Source organism: Heptranchias perlo, chromosome 1, assembly GCF_035084215.1.
Source record: "Heptranchias perlo isolate sHepPer1 chromosome 1, sHepPer1.hap1, whole genome shotgun sequence".
Taxonomy (NCBI): domain Eukaryota; kingdom Metazoa; phylum Chordata; class Chondrichthyes; order Hexanchiformes; family Hexanchidae; genus Heptranchias; species Heptranchias perlo.
Genome location: NC_090325.1, coordinates 42,654,136 through 42,673,895, shown reverse-complemented (window position 1 = coordinate 42,673,895; position 19,760 = coordinate 42,654,136). Strand labels below are relative to the sequence as shown.

Below are 19,760 nucleotides of genomic sequence, written 5' to 3'. Positions count from 1 at the left end.
TCCTCTAAGAATTTTATACATTTCAATGAGATTACCTCTCACCCTTCTAAACTCCAGAGGATATAGGCCCATTCTACTCAATCTCTCTTCATAGGACAACCCTCTCATCCCAGGAATCAATCAGCAAACCTTAATTTCACCTCATCTAAGCCAAGTATATCCATCCTTAGATAAGGAGACCAAAGCTGTACACAGTACCCCAGGTGTGGTCTCACCAGAACCCTATATAACTGCAGCAAGACCTCCTTACTCTTATACTCCAACCCCCTTGCAATAAAGGCTAACATACCATTTACCTTCCAAATTGCTTGCTGTACCTGCATATTAAGTTTCTGTGTTTCTTGTACGAGGACACCCAAATCCCTCTGAATTCCAACATTTCTTAGTCTCTCACCTTTTAAAAAATATTCTGCCTTTCTATTCTTCCTACCAAAGTGGATCATTTCACATTTCCCCACATTATACTCCATCTGCCACCTTCTCACCCACTCACTCAACTTGTCTATATCCCTTTGTAGCCTCTTTGCATCTTCCTCACAGCTTACTTTCCCACCTAGCTTTATATCGTCAGCAAACTTGGATATATTACATACAGTCCCCTCATCTAAGTCAATGATATAGATTGTAAACAGCTGAGGCCCAAGCATTGATCCTTGTGGCACCCCACTATTTACAACCTGCCAACCTGAAAATGACCCGTTTATTCCTACTCTCTGAATTCTGTCCATTAACTAATCCTCAATCCATGCTAATATATTACCACCAATTCCATGAGCCCTAATCTTGAGTAACAACCTCTTGCATGGCACTTTATTGCAAGCCTTTTGAAATTCCAAATATACTACATCCACTGGTTCCCCCTTATCTACCCTGCTAGTTACACCTCAAAAAATTGTTATAGATTTGTCAAACTATATAAAATGTGTTGACTCTGCCTAATCATATTATGATTTTCTAACTGCCCTGTTACTACGTCTTTAATAATAGATTCTAGCATTTCCCTACTACTGATGCCAGACTAACTGGCCAGTAGTTCCCTGTTTTGTCTCTCTCTCTCTTTTCTTGAATAGCAGAGTTACATTTGCTACCTACCAATCCACGGGGACAGTTCTAGAATCTAGGGAATTTTGGAAGCTCAAAACCAATGCATCCACTATCTCTGCAGCCACCTCTTTTAAAACCCTAGGATGTGGGCCATCAGATCCAGGGAATTTGTTGGCTTTTAGTCTCATTAATTTCTCTAGTATTTTTTCTTTACTAATCTTAATTACTTTAAGTTCCTCACTCTCATTAGACCCTTAGTTCCCCACTATTTCTGGTATGTTTTTTGTGTCTTCTGCTGTGAAGACGGATACAAAATATTTGTCTCACATCTCTGTCATTTCCTTATTCCCCATTATAATTTCTCCTGCCCCTGCCTCTAATGGACTCATGTTTACTTCCTTTTTACATACTTGTAGAAGCTCTTACAATCTGTTTTTATATTTCTTGCTGGTTTCCTCTCATATTCAATTTTCTCCCTCTTTATCAATTTCATGGTCATCCTTTGCTGATTGCTAAAACCCTTCCAATCCTCAGACTTACTATTCTTTTTGGCAATATTGTACGTTTCTTCTTTTAATCTGATACTACCCTTAACTTCTCTAGTTAGCCACGGTTGGATCACTTTTCCCGTGGAGTTTTTATTCCTCAAGGGAATATATATTCATTGAGAATTATGAATTATTTCTTTAAATGTTTGCCATTGCTTATCTACTGTCATATCTTTTAATCTAATTTCCCAATCTACCTTTGCAAACTCGCACCTTATACCTACGTAATTGGCTTTGTTTAAATTTAAGACCCTAGATTCAGACTTAACCACTCTCAAACTTAATATGAAATTCTATTATATTATGATCACCCGACCCCAGAGGATTCTTAACTATTAGGTTACTAATTAACCCTGGCTCATTACACAATACCAGATCTAAAATAGTCTCTTCCCTGGTTGGTTCCTCGACATATTGTTTTAGGAAACTATCCCGAAAGCATTCCATGAACTCGGCCTCCAAACTACTTTTGCCAATTTGGTTTGCCCAGTGTATATGAAATTTAAAGTCCCCCACGATTATTGCATTACCCTTGTTACATGCTCCTCTAATTTCCTGATTTATACTCTGTCCAACACTATAGCTACTGTTAGGGGGCCTATAAACTACTCCCACCAGTGTTCTCTGCCCCTGGTTATTTCTTAGCTTACACTTGGCAATTCTCGTGCACAGATCAGCGCAGCCTGCATTTTTCATCCATTACTTATAATGGACAGAAGATCAGGAAACGCTGTTATCCATGTCTGAATTCACAATATGCATTCCCGTCGCATAAAGCCCAGCACCAGGAGTGCTAATTTAAAAGATTTGGCCCTTAATTTACTTAACTGCTGCCAACAGCAGAGCTGACTTCAGCGGCAGTTTAGTAAAGTAAATGAGATTTCCGCACATGTCTCCAGAGGCAGGGTTACCCCCACTGTCAGTACAAACATCGCTTTTGAAGGCACAAGCAACTTGCCACTGTCAGGCTGAGCAACATACCACACTGTGCAGGCCAACGAGTGAAAAGAAGCTGCAGATTGCCACAGGTATAAAACTGCACCTATGTAACACAGTAACATTAGAAGCAGGAGTAGCCCAGTCAGCCCCTCGGGCCAGCTCTGCCATTCAATTAGATCGTGGCTGATCTGCACCTCAATTCCATGCAAGCTTCTGAATGTGCAGTTGTTTTTCTGTTGCTCCAGCTGTGGAAACAGCTGTGTAATTGCTTATTGAAGCAAATCTGCACTGTAATTTTGATTTTATCGTGGTGTGACTTTTATACTGGTATGAGCAATACATCAAACCTTAAAGCATTGTAGGATCCTGTAAGTTAATGATAACCACAATGCATTGAAAACCATTTGTTGAATACCACGGATCATGAGGTTACCCATAAGTGCAGAAGCCTGATTAAATCTCTAAGGGTATCAGCTACCACTTTTGCTCCACACAATCCATCTTAACAATGTACTTTTAAAAAATGTTATAAACCCTGAAATGCTGTCTGTTTTTCTTCTCGTATAAATAGGCTCTGTGTCAGAATAATATTGAACCCATGAGATTTATTTATTTTTTGTTTGGATTGTGGGTAATGCTGGCATGGCCACATTTGTTGCCCATCCCTAGTGGCCTTGAGAAGGTGATAGTAGGCCTTCTCCTTCACGTGCTACTGGTGCTCATACACAGGCGTTAGGTTTGGAATTCCAGGATATTGACCCAACGACTGAAGGAACGGTGATGTATGTCCAATTCAGGATGGTGTGTGACTTGGATGTGATGGTGTTGCCACAATATCACTGCTCTTGTTCTCCTTGATGGCAGACAGGGCTGGGAGGTGCTGTCAAAGTGAGATTTGTGAATTGTTACAGTGCATGCTATAGATAGTATATACTGCAGCTACAACATTCTGGTGGTAGAGTGGGTGGATATTCATTCCAGTGGCAGGGGTGCTGATCAAATGGACTGCTTTGCCCTGGATAGTGTGAAGCATCTTGAGTGCTGTTGCAGCTGTCCCCACCCAGACAAGTGGTGAGTATTCCATCACACTCCTGACTTGATACTTGTAGATGGTGGAGAGACATTGCAGGGTCAGGAGGTGAGCCACTCACTGCAGTGTACCCAGTCTCTGCTCTATTCTTGTAGCCATGTTGTTGATATGGCTGCTCCAGTTAAGCCGATAGTCAATTGTGACCCTTAGGGTGTTACTGGAGACTCACTGATTGTAGTGTTATGGATGGTCAGGCTAGTTGGCTGGGCCTTTTCTTTGTTGGAGATGGTCTTTGCCTGGTACTTACGTGGTGCAAATATTACCTGACAATTATCAAACCCGGTCTGCATCTTGTCCAAGTCCTTCTGTAGGGTGGCTTCATGGTTGGATGACTTATGATTGGAGCTGAACTTCATAGAATCATTAGTGAACAGCCCCAATCCTGTAACAATGCCTGGAGCTGTGATGATTGACCTCTGACAACCACAACATCTTGCTTTGTATTAATGGAGGGTTTACCGTTGACATCCATTAACCTCAGTTTTGCTAAGGCTCCTTGGTGCCATATACCAGTCAAAATCCCTTGATGTCGAAGGCAGCTACTCTCGCCTTTCCTCCAGCATTCAGCTCTTGCATCCATGTCTGGATCAATGCTGTGATGAGCTGAGTGGTTCTGGCGGAACCTGAACTGAGCATCAGTGAACAGATTATTGGTAAGTAGGAGCTGCTTGATGGCACTACTGTTGACTCCTTTCATCACTTTACTGATTGGGAGGAAGCTGATAGCACGGTGATTCATTAGGTTAGATTTATCCTGTTTTTTGTGGATAGAATATGCCTAAGCAATCTTCCCCATTGTCGGGTAAATGACAATGTCATAGTTAGCCCAACGATATAACTGCTCAAGACTTTCTTACAGTAGTCCATTGACATTACTACTGACAAAATTATGGTAAGCACACTGGAAGTTCGCCTCACATATATGCGCCCATCTGCATGCTTTCATTCAAGACTCGTTCAAGCCATATGTTGTTCTTGGCAATAAATTTGAACCAAACTATCTCATTCAGTGGTTCTCCAACTTTGTTGGGCTGGGTCCAAACAAAATACTCTCAGACTCTCATGCCCCTCCAGCTTAGGCCACTGGTAGTGTTGAATCTGTAAAAGTATCCTTATCCTAGAATGATTTACTAGAATGATTCCAGGGATGAGGGACTTTTGTTACGTGGATAGACTGGAGAAGTTGGCATTGTTCTCCTTGGAACAGAGAAGGTTGAGAGGAGATTTGATAGAGGTTTCAAAATCATGAAGGGTCTAGACAGAGTAAATAGAGAGAAACTGTTCCCATTGGCGGAAGGGTCAAGAACCAGAGGACGTTGATTTAAGGTGATTGGCAAAGGCATCAAAGGTGACATGAGGAAAAACTTTTTTACACAGCGAGTGGTTAGGCTCTGGACTGCACTGCCCGAGGGGTTGGTGTAGGCAGATTCAATCATGGCCTTCAAAAGGGAACTGGATAAGTACTTGAAAGGAAAAAATTTGCAGGTTTACGGGGAAAGGGCGGGGGAGTGGGACTAGCTGGATTGCTCTTGCATAGAGCCGATGCGGACTTGATGGGCCAAATGGCCTCCTTCCGTGCTATAACCTTTCTATGATTCTGTGATTCTATGATCTTCCTCCACTTCTGTTTAGCTCTATTTTTCTCCTCTTTCACTTCCGTTTTGATCGTTCTCTCTCTTCAGAAACAGAGGAAGGTACAGAGCTGTGGAGAGATAGCAGGGCAGTGGGTTTATTTTTGGATTTCTCTAACAAAGAGCCAGCACAAACACAATGGGCTGAATAGTCTCCTTCTCTACTGCAAACTTATCTATTTCTGTTCTCTGTCACTTTTGTCTCTACATTTTTATTTCTCACTTCCCTCACTTTCATGTCTCTCTTCAATTTATTTTTCTCTCATTTTTTCCCCTTTTTCCCCTTTTTGCCTCTACTTTATGCAGCATTGTAGCTATTGCATAAAGAGTCTGTGGTGAGCATCGTGGAGAAAGTGAGGGAACCAGATAGTTTCAATCAGGCAGTGAGCAGTAGTTTAAAGGAGCAGGGGGAAAGGCGGCATGTTAAAGAAGCCAGGGAAAGGGTTATTAAAGAAACTGGGGAGTGAAATATCTGGAGAGGGGAATACTAAAGGAGCTGGAAAGAATGATACTAAAGGAGCTGGAGAGGGGAATACTAAAGGAGCTGGAAAGAGGAATACTAAAGGAGCTGGAAAGAATGATGCTAAAGGAGCTGGAAAGAGGAATACTAAAGGAGCTGGAAAGAGGAATACTAAAGGAGCTGGAAAGAGGAATACTAAAGGAGCTGGAAAGAGGGATACTAAAGGAGCTGGAAAGAGGGATACTAAAGGAGCTGGAAAGAGGAATACTAAAGGAGCTGGAAAGAGGGATACTAAAGAAACTGGAAAGAGGGATACTAAAGAAGCAGGGAAACAGGCTGCTGAAATGAAAATTGACAAGTCTATTTGTGCTAACTGTTGGTTGGGACATTCCGATTCGTTCCAGGCAGAGGTTGTGCCAATGATGTGGTTCAAATCATCACTTGAATACTGCATTGATCTAACTTTCTTCAACAAAATTCTTTAAATATTTAACAAAAAAATGTACAGAAAGTTATCTTCACAAATTTGATATGATGGAAATTGCATTTATGTTTGTGTGTTGAAAGCTATGAATGCGTTTTCATTAAGACCTTTCAGTACAATGCTGTGAAAAGGCCCAGTGGATTAAAAGCATCACTGGAAGCTATATATTATACTTGTGAGAAAATGATTTTGCAAGTGCTTGTTGACAGTGCTGTTATGTGGTACTGCAGCTGACTACATTCCAGTGAAGTGTTTTTTATGTGTACTGTGCAAAACACAACTGGAGCAGCTGGTGAGGTCTGTTTGGAGAGCACTGGACAGCAGAAAATGTTACAAAGGCCCTTTGTCAGAAGTACATACAGGTACAGCTTCAAGTCATTTACCCTGAGTTATCTCTTGGGATCAATTTACCCTAGGGAGTTAAAGATCCCCTAGTGCATTGAAAGAGCCACCATCCTGATTTAAACGTGTGTTGCCATTACTTCGCCATCACTGAATCAGTATCTTGGAATTCCCTACCTAATGCTATTGTGAAAGACCCATCACCAAAAGGATTGCGGCAGTTCACAAAGAAGGCCCATCACCACCTTTTCAGAGCAGTTAGGGATGGGCAAGAAATGCAGCCTTGCCAGCATCGCCCACATGGCAAGAAGCCGGCGTGGGCTCAATGGGCCGAATGGCCTCCTTCTGTGCTGCAACCATTCTATGATTCTAAGAAATATATAAAAAGGCCAAGACTCAGTTACACCAGGTCCCAGCCTTCTCCAGGAGTTTCCTATATGGCCTGTTAGATGCGGGGCCTCTATCTCCAAAACAAGACCATTGACGCAGAAGTGGGTGGGGCCAGGATTGTGGACTCCCTACATCAGGAGCTCCTGCTTTTCCAGGCCTCAGAGGAACTTGGCGTTTCATTGGCAGCAGTATACCTTAGGTCTGCCACAGGGCAGAAATGGGTCCCATCTGGTGATTTAGGCCAGGATTATGGCCTAGACCACACCCCCCACCCCCCCTCCGAAAGAGGAACCATATTTTTCTTAAGAAAAAATATTTAAATACCAGCTCCTTATAAAGGAGGCCACTGGGGTCAATTTCCTTTTGTTCCCTGAGGAGCTCCTGACACTCCCCGGCCTGATAGCCTCTGCCAGACTTTGTGGCCTGGTTCTTATGGCAGGTGCTCTAGAAACATGACTAGTGGCATAAATGCCTGCCATTGGCATCTGGAACAAGGTGGGTGCAGCTCAGCCCTTACAGCCGGATGCACCCCCATGGATTGATGAGCGTGCAAACATACGGACAGAAAAAGTCCAGCTGGTCCATCAAGCCTGTCCCAAACAGTCACGATCCAACAAAGCATTGTGACTCCGTGTTCCCTCCCACTAGTAGTCATGTAATCTCCTGAGAGAGGCAAAAACACAGATAAAAACTGTAGGCCAATTCAGGGAACAAAAGTCTGGGAAATTCCTATCCGACAACCCCCCACTCTCCATAGGCGATTGAAAACAAGTTCCGGGAGATCACAGTGAACATGAGGTACAAACCCTTCTCTACGCAGTGATATTAATTACAGCGCATTTCATCAGCTTTTTCTCTTAGTAGATTGTATCATTCGCCCTGGATTGGAACTTAAAAGCTACATATAACTTGTCGTTTTAGTTAATGTTAATTTTCTCCTCAACTGACCACCACTTGGTCCGGTACCTATAGTAACTATAGTATGGGAGTCAGCACCTTTAAAGGAGAATGATCCCATTTTATAACGTGAAATGAGTTTAGGCAATCTCAATCCAGATCATAATGTGCATGGACTACCAATTCAGCACTAAATTGGCAGTCTCACTCAGCAAAACCACAGTGGTGCAGTTTGCACTGGGCCACTCCTTTGAGATTGGGACTGGGACAGAGCAGACGGAACTTTACTCTGCATCTAACCATGCTGTACCTGATCTAAGAGTGCTTGATGTTGGCATTGGGTGCCTGAAATGGAAAAGGTTCTATTCTATAGCAAAAGATGAACACAAAAAAAATCACTTTAAAAAACTGATTAAAGAGACACAGACTTAAATTTCAATAGGTTCGTTCACAAAGACAATCTGACTTTATTACTTATTCTGGAAGCGGCAGGATGTTTCCAAATGGAGAAAAATTAATGCTCTCTCTTCTCTCCCCTCATGCCCAGTGTGATACTGAGGCATACAAACTTGGAAGGTCCAAGGTCCAATGATCAGTCTGTGTTTAGTTAGATGATCTTAGCAAGGATGGGCAACAGGGCTTCTACAGTTGTCTTTAATGCCCTGGGCTAGGATTAATTAGCCAAGGCTCCTGAACAATATACAGTGATACTTGCTGAAATGCATTCATATGTGGATATCAGGTGAGGAAAGAAGGAAAGGTGGCCTGTCCATGGATGCAAACAATGGTCAAATAGCCTCCCGACCCAATTCTCTAGGCTCATACTTGAAGAATAGCCACTAACAACCAGGAGGCACTAGCATCCATGAAACTACTGCAACATAACTTCAGGCCTTCAAGAGGGGACAGGAGCAAATTGAAAGAGAAAAGCCTTTGGGAAAAATAATTATGGCTGAACACATTGTGGCCAAATGTCCGCAACCCATCCAGTGCACTCTGCCGTAACTCCAGCAGGAGTATAACAGAAGAGCCCTAAATTGGGATATGGATACATCCAATCTAGCCTTCACCAAGAGCTTCCACAGGGCCTTGTAAGGGGCAAAGCTTCCACCTGCATAAATAAGGCCAGCAGGATAGATGGGGTAGTGGCCAGGGACGAGGACTTCTAGGCTGCACCCCCTCCCAGTTACATTTCCTGTTGCCTGTTATGTGCGGCCTTCTCCTCCAAGCAGATAGATATATGTTTGAATGAAAAAGATGAGAGAAGATGTGTGCAGCTCAACTCCTGCTTTCGGTGAGCTTCTGAGCATGCAGCTCATGTTGGGATCTTGCTTGTTGTTAGCACCTTGCCACACAATGGCATGGCAGCAATACAGATGGGGTAGCAAAAAGCATTGACACGCCTGTGCATTTAGGTCAGAGTGCCAGTCGTTCCCACTCTGTGATGTCACACCAATTTACAATGATGTTCTGTAAACATGTATTGTAACATTTGGCAAAGTGCGATCAAATTCATCTTGACAACCGTTAGGAGATCTGTAATATATTGCGCACCTGCTCCTGAGTTCTATGGGTAGATGAAACGGCATTGGCTCTTTCTGCACCTTCCATCCACTCTGCTCTTCATGGAAGGATACCTCTCACCACCAAAAAGAATTACCCTTCTAGCCCACACCACCTGGAGCAGGACTTAAAGCACTGCTGCTTTAAGATGCTAAGAGTCCTTTAAGAGCTGCTAGTGCCAGATAACCCAACCCTTGACTCCAATGCATTCTCAGGGCATCAGAAGGTGTGCACTGGAAGCATCAAGAAAATATGTTAATAAGCTGACATTGTACTATGCATCCAAAGTACAGTAACCCCAGTATCACTGCACCCGGACTGCAATATTGGTCCCATAGGCTGCACAATTGTATAGGCAGCATGCACACATTCATTTCATTTTAGTAGAATGGGCCAATAACCCACATAGCCCCCAGGTTATAGAAAACCTTTACTTAGCATAAAAGTATAGTATTATGGGTGTAAATCTATGCAAAAAAACTTTAGGAAATATGGAAATATATTGGCAAAAATAGTGAATTGGTAGGAGGTTTTATTCAAGGGACAGTTGTTTGCTCCTTTGCCAAGGATATTCCTTAAAGCCTTGTATAACCTGGATTTCCAATGGATTAATTTGTGGAGGACTACAGTAGTGTTTCTGTATCAACATCAACATTAAATCACAAGATTATTAAATTGACTTTCTGTAATTCCATTACAATATTCATTTGATTATCATTTTGTTTAATGCTAAATATATTAAAATAATAAGACAGAGCAGGGGTGAATTTTGTCCATGATTTTTCATGATTGCTCAACTGTAATTTCTACAGAGGTCCCGAACTCCCACCGTAACTTTGGTGGAAGAACAGCAGAACCCCTAAAAAGAGCCATTTCCGCCATTTCTTCCGCTGATCTTCCATCGAAGTTCCGGTGGGAGATGTGGAGAACCCTGTGCTGTCAAAGTAGGGTATCTGATGTAGGAAAGAAGGAAAACAAAGGAGTGAGGCTGCACTAGACCATTTACTAGTGGCCAGAAAAAGAAGCCAAAGATCACATCACCTAAGGGTACTGTAGCCTAGTGGTTATAGTACTGGACTAGCAACCCAGAGATCATGGCCCCGATTTTCGAATGAAATTGCGGGTGCGTTGGGGGCAGGGGGGCTGTGAAAATCAGGAAAATCCCAAGCAGGTGAGGAAGCCGGCCCCAACCCTCCGACTTCCGGGTTTCCCACAGACGAGCGCGCTTCCTGAATGCGGAAGTCCCGCCGGCAATTAAAGCCGGGAGGATGATAGTTAAAGAACCAAATGTACCTCATTGAGGTACTTATGGTACTTTATTTCTAACATGGTAGATAGTTAAAACGATTTTAAACTTACCTGGGTGGCTTTCCCACAGCTTCCAATTCACTCCTGGTTTCACCGGGCGTGAAGGGCCGGATCAGGCAAAAATAAAGTAAATAAATTAAATAAAAAAAACATTGCACAAAGTTAAAAAAACAAAATAAACCTAACCTTTCACCTGCACCCCCCTGCCCCGATGTCCCCCTCTCTGATGCTCCCTTCTCCCTCCCACCCGATGTCCCCTTCTCCGAAATCCCTCTCAGCCCCGATGTCTCCCTCTCTGATCTCCCCCTCTCCCGCCCCCCACCCCGGCCCCTGAACTGCCCCACCCCCCGATCTTCAGCACCCTCCACTCTCTGTTCTAGCGCTGGATGACATATCTCTCTCTTTCTCTCCCTCTCCCCCCATCTCGGCGTTGCAGCTCCTATCGGCAGCCAGCCTATCAATCAGGCTGGCTGCCGATGCATCGCAATCGCATCGATAAAGGTAAGTTTTTTTTATGCGGGTTTGCCACGCGCACCTTCACATCCCCGCTGCCAACCCGCCACCATTTCAAAATTGAGCCCCATGAGTTCATAAACCCACCATGGCAAATTGTGAATATGAATACAATAAATCTGGTCAGTTGGTGCCATGAAAGCTGCTGATCTGTTGTAAGTATCCAACTGGTTCACTAACGTCCTTTGGGGAAGGGACTCCAGTCCCACACAGGGTGGCTGGTTCTTAATGCCCTCGGGGGTGGGTATTTTCTACTCAAAGTAGAAAAGTCACCCAGTCCAGATGGGATGCATCCTGAGTTTCTGAGGGAAGTAAGGGTGGAAATTGTGGAGGCTCTGGCCACAATCTTCCAATCCCCCTTAGCTATCGGTGCCAGAGGACTGGAGGATTGCAAATGCTACACCCCTGTTCTAAAAAGGGGAGATGGATAAAACCGGCAATTACAGACTAGTCAGCCTAACATTGGTGATGGGGAATCTTTTAGACACAATAATCCAGAACAAAATCAATTGGCACTTGGAAAAGTATGGGCTAATAAATAAAAGTCTGCATGGATTTGTTGAAGGAAAATCGTGTTTGACTAACTTGATTGAGTTCTTTGATGAACTAACAGAGAGGGTTGATGAGGGTAGTGCGGTTGATGTTGTGTATATGGACTTTCAAAAGGCATTAGAGGGGCCTAGATAGAATGGATAGGAAGGACCTATTTCCCTTAGTGGTGGGGTCAATAACCAAGGGGCACAGATTTAAAGTGATTGGTAGAAAGATTAGAGCGGAAATTAAGAAATAAATTTTCACCCAGAGGGTGGTGGGAATCTGGAACTCACTGCCTGAGAAGGTGGTAGAGGCAGAAACCCTCAACTCATTTAAAAAATACCTGGATGGGCACCTGAAGAGCTGTGACCTGCAGGGCTACAGCCCAAATATGGGAAAGTGGGTGGCTCGTTTCTCAGCCGGCGCGGACACGATGGGCCGAATGGCTGCCTTCTTGTGCTGTAAATTTTCTATGATTCTATGACTTGATAAAGTACCACATAATAGACTTGTTAGCAAAATTAAAGCCCATTGGATTAAAGGGATAGTGGCAGCGTGTATTCAAAATTGGCTAAGGAACAGAAAGCAGAGAGTAGTGGTGAACGGTTGTTTTACAGACTGGAGGGAACTATACATTGGTGTTCTCCATGGGTCAGTATTAGGACCACTGCTCTTTTTGATATATATTAATGACCTGGACTTGGGTATAGAGGGTATGATTTCAAACTCAGAAATGTGGAGGATAGTAACAGACTTCAGGATGATATAGACAGACTGGTGAAATGAGGAGAGGCAATATAAACTAAATGATATAATTTTAAAGGGAGTGCAGGAACAGAGACCTGAGCATTCACATACATAAATCTTTGAAGGTGGCAGGACAAGTTGAGAAGGTTGTTATAAAGGCATATGGTGTTCTGGGCTTTATTCATAGAAGCATAGAGTAGAAAAGCAAGGACGTTATTGCTAAACCTTTCTAAAACACTGGTTAAGCCTCAGCTGGAGTATTATGTTCAATTCTGGGTACCGCACTTTAGGAAGGATGTCAGGGCCTTGGAGAGGGTGCAGAGGAGATTTACTAGAATGGTACCAGGGATGAGGGACTTCAGTTATGTGGAGAGACTGGAGAAGCTGGGATTGTTCTCCTTAGTGCAGAGAAGGTTAAGAGGAGATTTGACAGAGGTGTTCAAATCATGAATGGTTTTGACAGAGTGAATAAAGAGAAACTGTTTCCAGTGGCAGAAGGACACAGATTTAAGGTGATTGGCAAAAGAACCAGAGGCGACATGAGGAAATGTTTTTTTTTACACAGCAAGTTGTTCTGATCTGGAATGCACTGCCTGAAAGGGTGGTGGAAGCAGATTCAATAGTAACTTTCAAAAGGGACTTGGATAAATATTTGAGAAAAAATTTATAGGGTTTTGGGGAAAGAGCAGGAGAGTGGAACTAATTGGATAGCTCTTTCAAAGAACTGGCACAGGCATGATGGGCCAAATGACCTCCTCCTGTGCTGTACCTACTATGATACTATGATACAATGAAATGCTGCTTTGCCAGTGTAGCTTGCATACCTAGATGATCTCTCAGTATGTGAATGTGGTGTAATACAGGGAAACTGTAAGACATAAAAAATGCAATGTGGAATGCCTCCCACAGTCACATAACTCTTTAAAACTCGCACGTGATGAATGAGTATTTGGATGAGGCACTCACCTCAGCAAGATTGAAGCCATACCCTATCAAGAGTTAGTGGCTTGAGGAGAGAAAAGTGCCAGAAAATGGTGACCGAAGGAATCTAAAGGATCATTTTCCATCGTTCACTCGGGAGCATGTAACAGAATATTAGGTATGGTGGTAGTGTGGCTATTATGCGACCCACGCCATTTTTAGTTCATTCATTTAAATGGATGAAAAATTGTCGGGCTATTTAATAGATCCGTTATCCTCTGTGACCAGTTTTCCAATATGAACTTCTGGCATGCAATTCTCTGCTCTGGGAGTGTATTTACCCTTCTTTCAACTTGCACAACGGGCATTTAGTACTTGAAGGGTTAAAAATGAAATATCCTTTTTATGTAGCCTACAGTGTCTAGCTAAATATCTTAAACTACTACAGTAAGTCTTGGACTACTAACAGAATGCAGCAAATTTATATTTTTACTAAGTATCTTGATACTGCAACAAGTGTGCAAAGACCTATGTATCCATTGGTATCACATGCTTTTGATGACTGTCAGCACTCTGCATCTCCTGGAGAAACCCAGTTTCCTGTGTATTTCCACTGCCATCTTAGCCCACTCCTTCTGTAAACACTGTACAAACAAGATTTTATTTCAAGATGGAGCTGCCTTTTTTCTCAGCTTTGTTTTTAATTCATCCCAGAGGTATGCAGCAGGCTTGAGGTCAGGGTTCTGATCCAGTTCACTGCTGGGACAGCACACCCTGATCTTGTTTCCACTTGCTTACAAGACTTGCTGTATGTGGAGGGCACTGCACCACCACCAGGGATTAAAAGGAAGATGTTGGGTAAAAGAAAACAGCACTTAATATAAGTCTTACTGCAGTGGCTTAAGGTAGGAGAAGAGTTTCCACTGTTTGCTATTTGTAGTGAAATTGTAACCACTTCTCATACTCACGGTTACAATTTCATTACAGATAGCTAACAGAGGAAATCTTCCCATAGTAGGAAAGAAGATAAATATTTGCAAGTATTATTTGCTTAATTGTTTTTAATTTGTGCAGTAAATTAAATAAATACTGATCATTCATTTGCGAGTTAGCTCAGAATGGTTATCTTCTTTAGTTGAATATTACTCTCAATGATTATACAAGAGTTTTACTAAAAAGCACAGCAACCGAACAAACTAACCAATTTACAAGATATCAATTAAGAATTTAAAGCAATCCTTGAGCTCTGCCTTTTGATTTCTAGACCCTGGTAGAGTCAAATCTAGCCCCGTAAAGGTGGATCAAGGTCTTTGCTACCTCTTCAATTGCTCAACACTGTCAGGACTGAAAGGAATATTTTGCAAACCTCAAGCTAATTCATGATGGACAGCAGGAAGAACAGTTTGTGCTTCCTCTTAATTTGATGCTCCGCTATATTCCGACATGCAGGAAAGCACTCTGTGGTTGATAGGATTTTATTAATTCCCATGATTATTGAGCAACATGTAAGTGAGTGTCTGTACTCTAACAGCATTAATAAAAACCAAAGACAGCATGCTTGCATGGTGGGTTTCATCTCCATGTAGGATGTGGGCTTCTGACCACAGTTTAGTTTAATTGAGAAACATAGGTGAAAGACCAAGGCCCACATTGTGGGACACAGCTATCAAGATTGAAAGAGTAAGAATAAAGATGGGTAAATCAATAAGTAGTGATAGGTGATGCCAAGCTTGGGTTTTAAAAGTGTGTACATTGTAGAAGGAAGGAAAGACTGAGGAATACCACAGTTTTGAGATGTTGGGTCAAGAATTGGAGCGAGGTAGTCACTCATTAAGCTCCTGAGCTCAGGTATGTCAACATAGAAGTGCATCAATGGCTGGAAGGAAAGAAGAGGGAAAGTTGCTCAGGGCATATAAAATTAGGATGGTATTAGCTGGGTACAGAATAATATTGACAAAAGCTGGCAGCAGGTTACTTGACTTCACTGGGCTGGAAATGGTTCAGGGTCATAATAGGGAAGTGAATGAACATTTTCATCTCTTTCATAGATGCTATGCAGGATATGCATCATCTTGTAAGAAAGTTTTATAAGTCTGTAAACACATTCGAGTAAATTTTGACTTTGAGTGATAGTGCTAAAAGGGTGATAGCGAATCGGCAGCCTGTTTTACATCTCTCCCAATTTTTACTTCCACTGTGGGTCTGTAGTATTAGTCCCATAGGCTGCACAGCCATATAGGCAAGCACTTGCCAATCCAAGAGAATTTATCTTGTTTAACTTAATTGCAGACATTGAATATTCCATTAAACTAATCACAAGTATTTGGGGGAAACCTACAGGGACTGTACTCATCATTTCTCATTTGAAGTACAGTGCTTTCCAAGCATTCTAAAATAAATAAAATGTTCTCCTATAGTTAAATGTAACAGGATGGTGAGGTGACACAACTCATTGGTGCTGTGATGCACTATGCCATGGACTGAAAAGACACAGATGTACACTTACAATTTCCTAAAAAAGTGACTTACAGATAGTGACTATATTTTTTGGGGAAGGGCAAAGAGCAAAGGTTACAGAGCAGGATTTTCAAAAACTAGGGAACTGATTGCCTGCTCATCCTTTCATGGGGTGAACCAAAAAGGCAAAAGACAAAATGGAAGAAAAATCAATAAAAACAATTGATAATGAAAACAAGTGTTGTGAAAATAAAACTTTGTGATAAATAATTGTTATCTCTTGTATAGAATGTATTCCATGTATGTGGGATAACAACCCACCCAGAACTACTTTCCATGATCTACCAGCAGTGAAAATCTCAGCAACAGTAAGCCTAACAACTTACAGCACTGAATGTGTTGTTGAATCAATGACACCAAATAAGTATATTCTAAACAATCAATCAAGCTCATAATCCCTCACTGTCTCTCTTATCATCTATGAACACCCTATCTGTTATTTCACTGTACTCTTTGCACAGAGACCATAGCAATACACCAAATCTCCACAAAAGAGGTAATTTTAAAAAAATTATGGAAATGCACAACAGGTCAGTCAGCATCTGAAGGAGAAAATAATTCTGGCTGGAACTGGCACTTTTCGATTTTTGTTTCAAGGTCAAAGGGAGAAAGGAAAACGAGTCAGACAGTTGTTCAGACTCAGCCAGGTACAATAAAAGGGAAATTTATTGATAAGTAGAACAATGCATAGAAAATTTGTTAAATATAGTGTCAGACCATTCATGAAGGTGAACCTATATAATTAACTCACAATTTTGTTGCTTATGAATTATGGATGAAATAAACATCATATTCAGCAATGTCCGATAGAGTGTCCTCTCTACTGTCAATGAATTATTAATGCCTTATCATCCACAGTTTGCATGTCCTTATTATTGAAGAATAACGCTTGCCATGACTACTAGGAATGTCTTAAGTGAAACAGATCACAGTAGAGGCTTTTCACTGCACTATTCTATATAGTCGAAACATATTTTGAAATGTAAATTAAAATTATTTTTGATTAGAAAATATTTCTAACACCACTTTATTTCTTTCAACAGATTATTACTTTGCTTTCCTGTAGTAAAAGACAAAAGCAATTATGAGAATCCATGCTTTTTATTTTGCACATGTGGATGTGGATCCAATGCATTTCCCTTTCAACATGATTCCTAAAAATAGACTCCTAGGAATGTAAAGCTCACATCCCTGTGAAAGTTCAATGAACACAGACACATCAGCTGAAAGAAAGCAAAAGCATGGATCTCTACCGGACACATCATCTTGCAGATATATTTTTTTGAAGGGCAAATGAATACCATTTAATCTTGCATCTGGTGAGGAAAATATTTTCAAAAATGAATGAGAAAAAAACAACCACATACAGCTAAATCATCATGCCAAAGACACCGTGATCTCCATGAACTTTTAACCACAATGCTCTGCTTGCCGAAATACCTGCATCTGTGTAGTGAGAGCGGACGCTAATAGATGACAGGGATACTGTTGGTAACAGTACTGTGAAATTTTTGAGTGCGCGGATTGTGGCCTGTAATTTTATCACAATTGTTTTAAAACAATGTTTTGTACTTATGGCTGATATCAGATGATGGGACTGTAATGCTCCACTATGAACATTATGCCCTAATACGCCTGTGATGGACTGCATTGATTTTTTTTACTGGAAAACATATTTGTATGCTAGTCAGTTATAATAGTAGATAATTCTGTTGTGTAAAAAAAATCCACATAGCATCATTGCTTGTTAGCTTTCTTTTAAAAATACTTAAAACATAATAGGGAGCATTTTAACTTTTCACATACTTTCCAATAAAGCCACCTACATAACCTTAACAGTACACAGGTCCAACGTAAAGTTAGTTGTGCAGGGAGAATGTCAGGAGTCCTGTATCTGTCTATCAATTAATAATCACCATAGACTTAGTGTTACAGAAGTCAGTAGCTCAGTCCACAAATTTCTTCTGTAAAGAATTTAACAATTTATCTTACACATTCAAAAATGACTTATTTAACAATTAGTGGTTAAGTGTTAGAATTAGACTATTGTAAGAATTAGAAACTTGATCTTTTTTAATAAAAAACAAAAATAAGAGCTCACTTATTAGAAAATGGTCATCTTACAATGGTGTCTCATTGAATATATAGGAATTTTGTTTGATTTCCAAGACTCTTTATGTATATAGAAGCGATTGCCATATTCACCAAACCTATTTGAACCTATGCATTATTCTATGATAATGCACTTATCAAATACCATTTTCTGTCTAGTCAAAATCAAGTTACCCAACAAACCATATTTTTATTTAATAATATTTTATAATTTTAATGTTGAATAAAATCCAACTTTGTATAACATCATTAATGTAATTTTTGAGCTGTGTTTTATTTCCAAAATGTATACAGTGTTTTCTGGGACTGTGTCAATCCAATATGGGCATCTGCAAACACTTTGTAATATCTGTTACAATGTTTCTTCTTAAGGCTTAAGAATGTAGAGACAGGTGTAGGTTCACTGTTTTTAAGATTCAGTGATTAGTGCTAAACTACATCTTTGTCATCCAAACAAGGACAATTTCAGCTCCAGTCAACCCCAATGGAGGTTCGTTGAAAGGATCCCATTGCTTTCTGCACTGGGCTAGAAAGATTTTTTAAATTTAGTCTCTGGCTATCTAAGAACATACATTACAACCAATAGATTTCTTCACATGTTTGTGTGGTAACAAGTGTTCAAAAGCAAATCGCAACTACCTACCTGAAGACTTTTTCAAAGTTGCTGTGGGTCAGAATTCTGCCTGGCTACCTCTGCATACAATCCATTGTAGCATGCTCCTTCAGGTGTGTTACTTGGTGGATTGTACATCTCCATCTCTCACAGTTCCTATATTCTGTGGAGCCCTGATAAGGTTAATTCTATTATACCAAAGGGAAAATCACTCTTAAAGGGATTTATTCTTATCAAAGACGGTTGCCATTATATTTATTAAAGCTTAGTCTAGTCTTACTTCCCATGAATTGTGTAATGGTTGTACCCTGTTGCATGTGGTCTAATATATCGCGGATATTCCTGGTGGAAGCTACCCCCTTGTGAACTGATGAAATGGACTCTTCCAAATATTGTATTAAAAAGAACAGCATTAAGTGATGAATGCCTTTCAAGTTACTCATCCCAATATCCACATTGTCCTGAGTACAGTAGCCTCTTCTTGTAACAGTCTCTGATAAATTACCACCTCTGGTACAACACACAGTGCTTATGGCTCCCTCGGTCATAGATAACATGGTCATCATATCGCACATATTTGTGTAATTCCCAAAACAAACTTATAGAAGAGATTCGACTGTGTGTACTTTCTCCTTCTTTATTTTGTGAGTAACTGCATTTTATATCAACAATCCAAAACACAATATTTATGCTTAACATTTTTCTGTGAGAATACTTCTTACCATTGTCACTATTATGTAGCTTCTATTGTATACCATGTATCATTTTTGAACAGTAAAATTGAGTTTTTTTGGACCTACGTAGAGTCACTCGTTTTTCAATTGTGTAATTAGAAATTGTTACGTTACTTCAAACCAATGAGCTATGGGCTCATCTACCTGAGGAGATATTAAACAAGCTCCCTGTGTGGTTTTGCGGTCAGTAGGACTGAGCCATTCGCAACAGGAGGACTCCAGGTTCAACTCCTGGCCTGTGTTGATTTGGTTGTTCTCAACCAGTGCAGGATCTGGGACAGTACAATTGCTCTTAGCTCACCTGGCGGCTATAGTGTGGGAAAATTCAGCTAGGGCTCCTAATTCAGATCTCTAACCAGTGACTCCTGCTGCC

At 41.1% G+C, this 19,760-nt stretch overlaps 1 protein-coding gene across 2 annotated transcripts in view; it reads left to right on the top strand.

The window, feature by feature from the left end:
* LOC137325809 (ciliary neurotrophic factor receptor subunit alpha-like) overlaps window positions 1-19,448 on the top strand; it is a 258,914-nt gene extending 239,466 nt beyond the window's left edge. For both annotated transcript variants that reach the window (XM_067990936.1, XM_067990947.1), the window contains exon 9: window positions 16,972-19,448. In XM_067990936.1, coding sequence (XP_067847037.1) covers window position 16,972 — 1 coding nt within the window. In that variant the 3' untranslated portion in view covers window positions 16,973-19,448. The remainder of the gene's footprint in view (window positions 1-16,971) is intronic.
* Window positions 19,449-19,760: the final 312 nt, after the last annotated feature.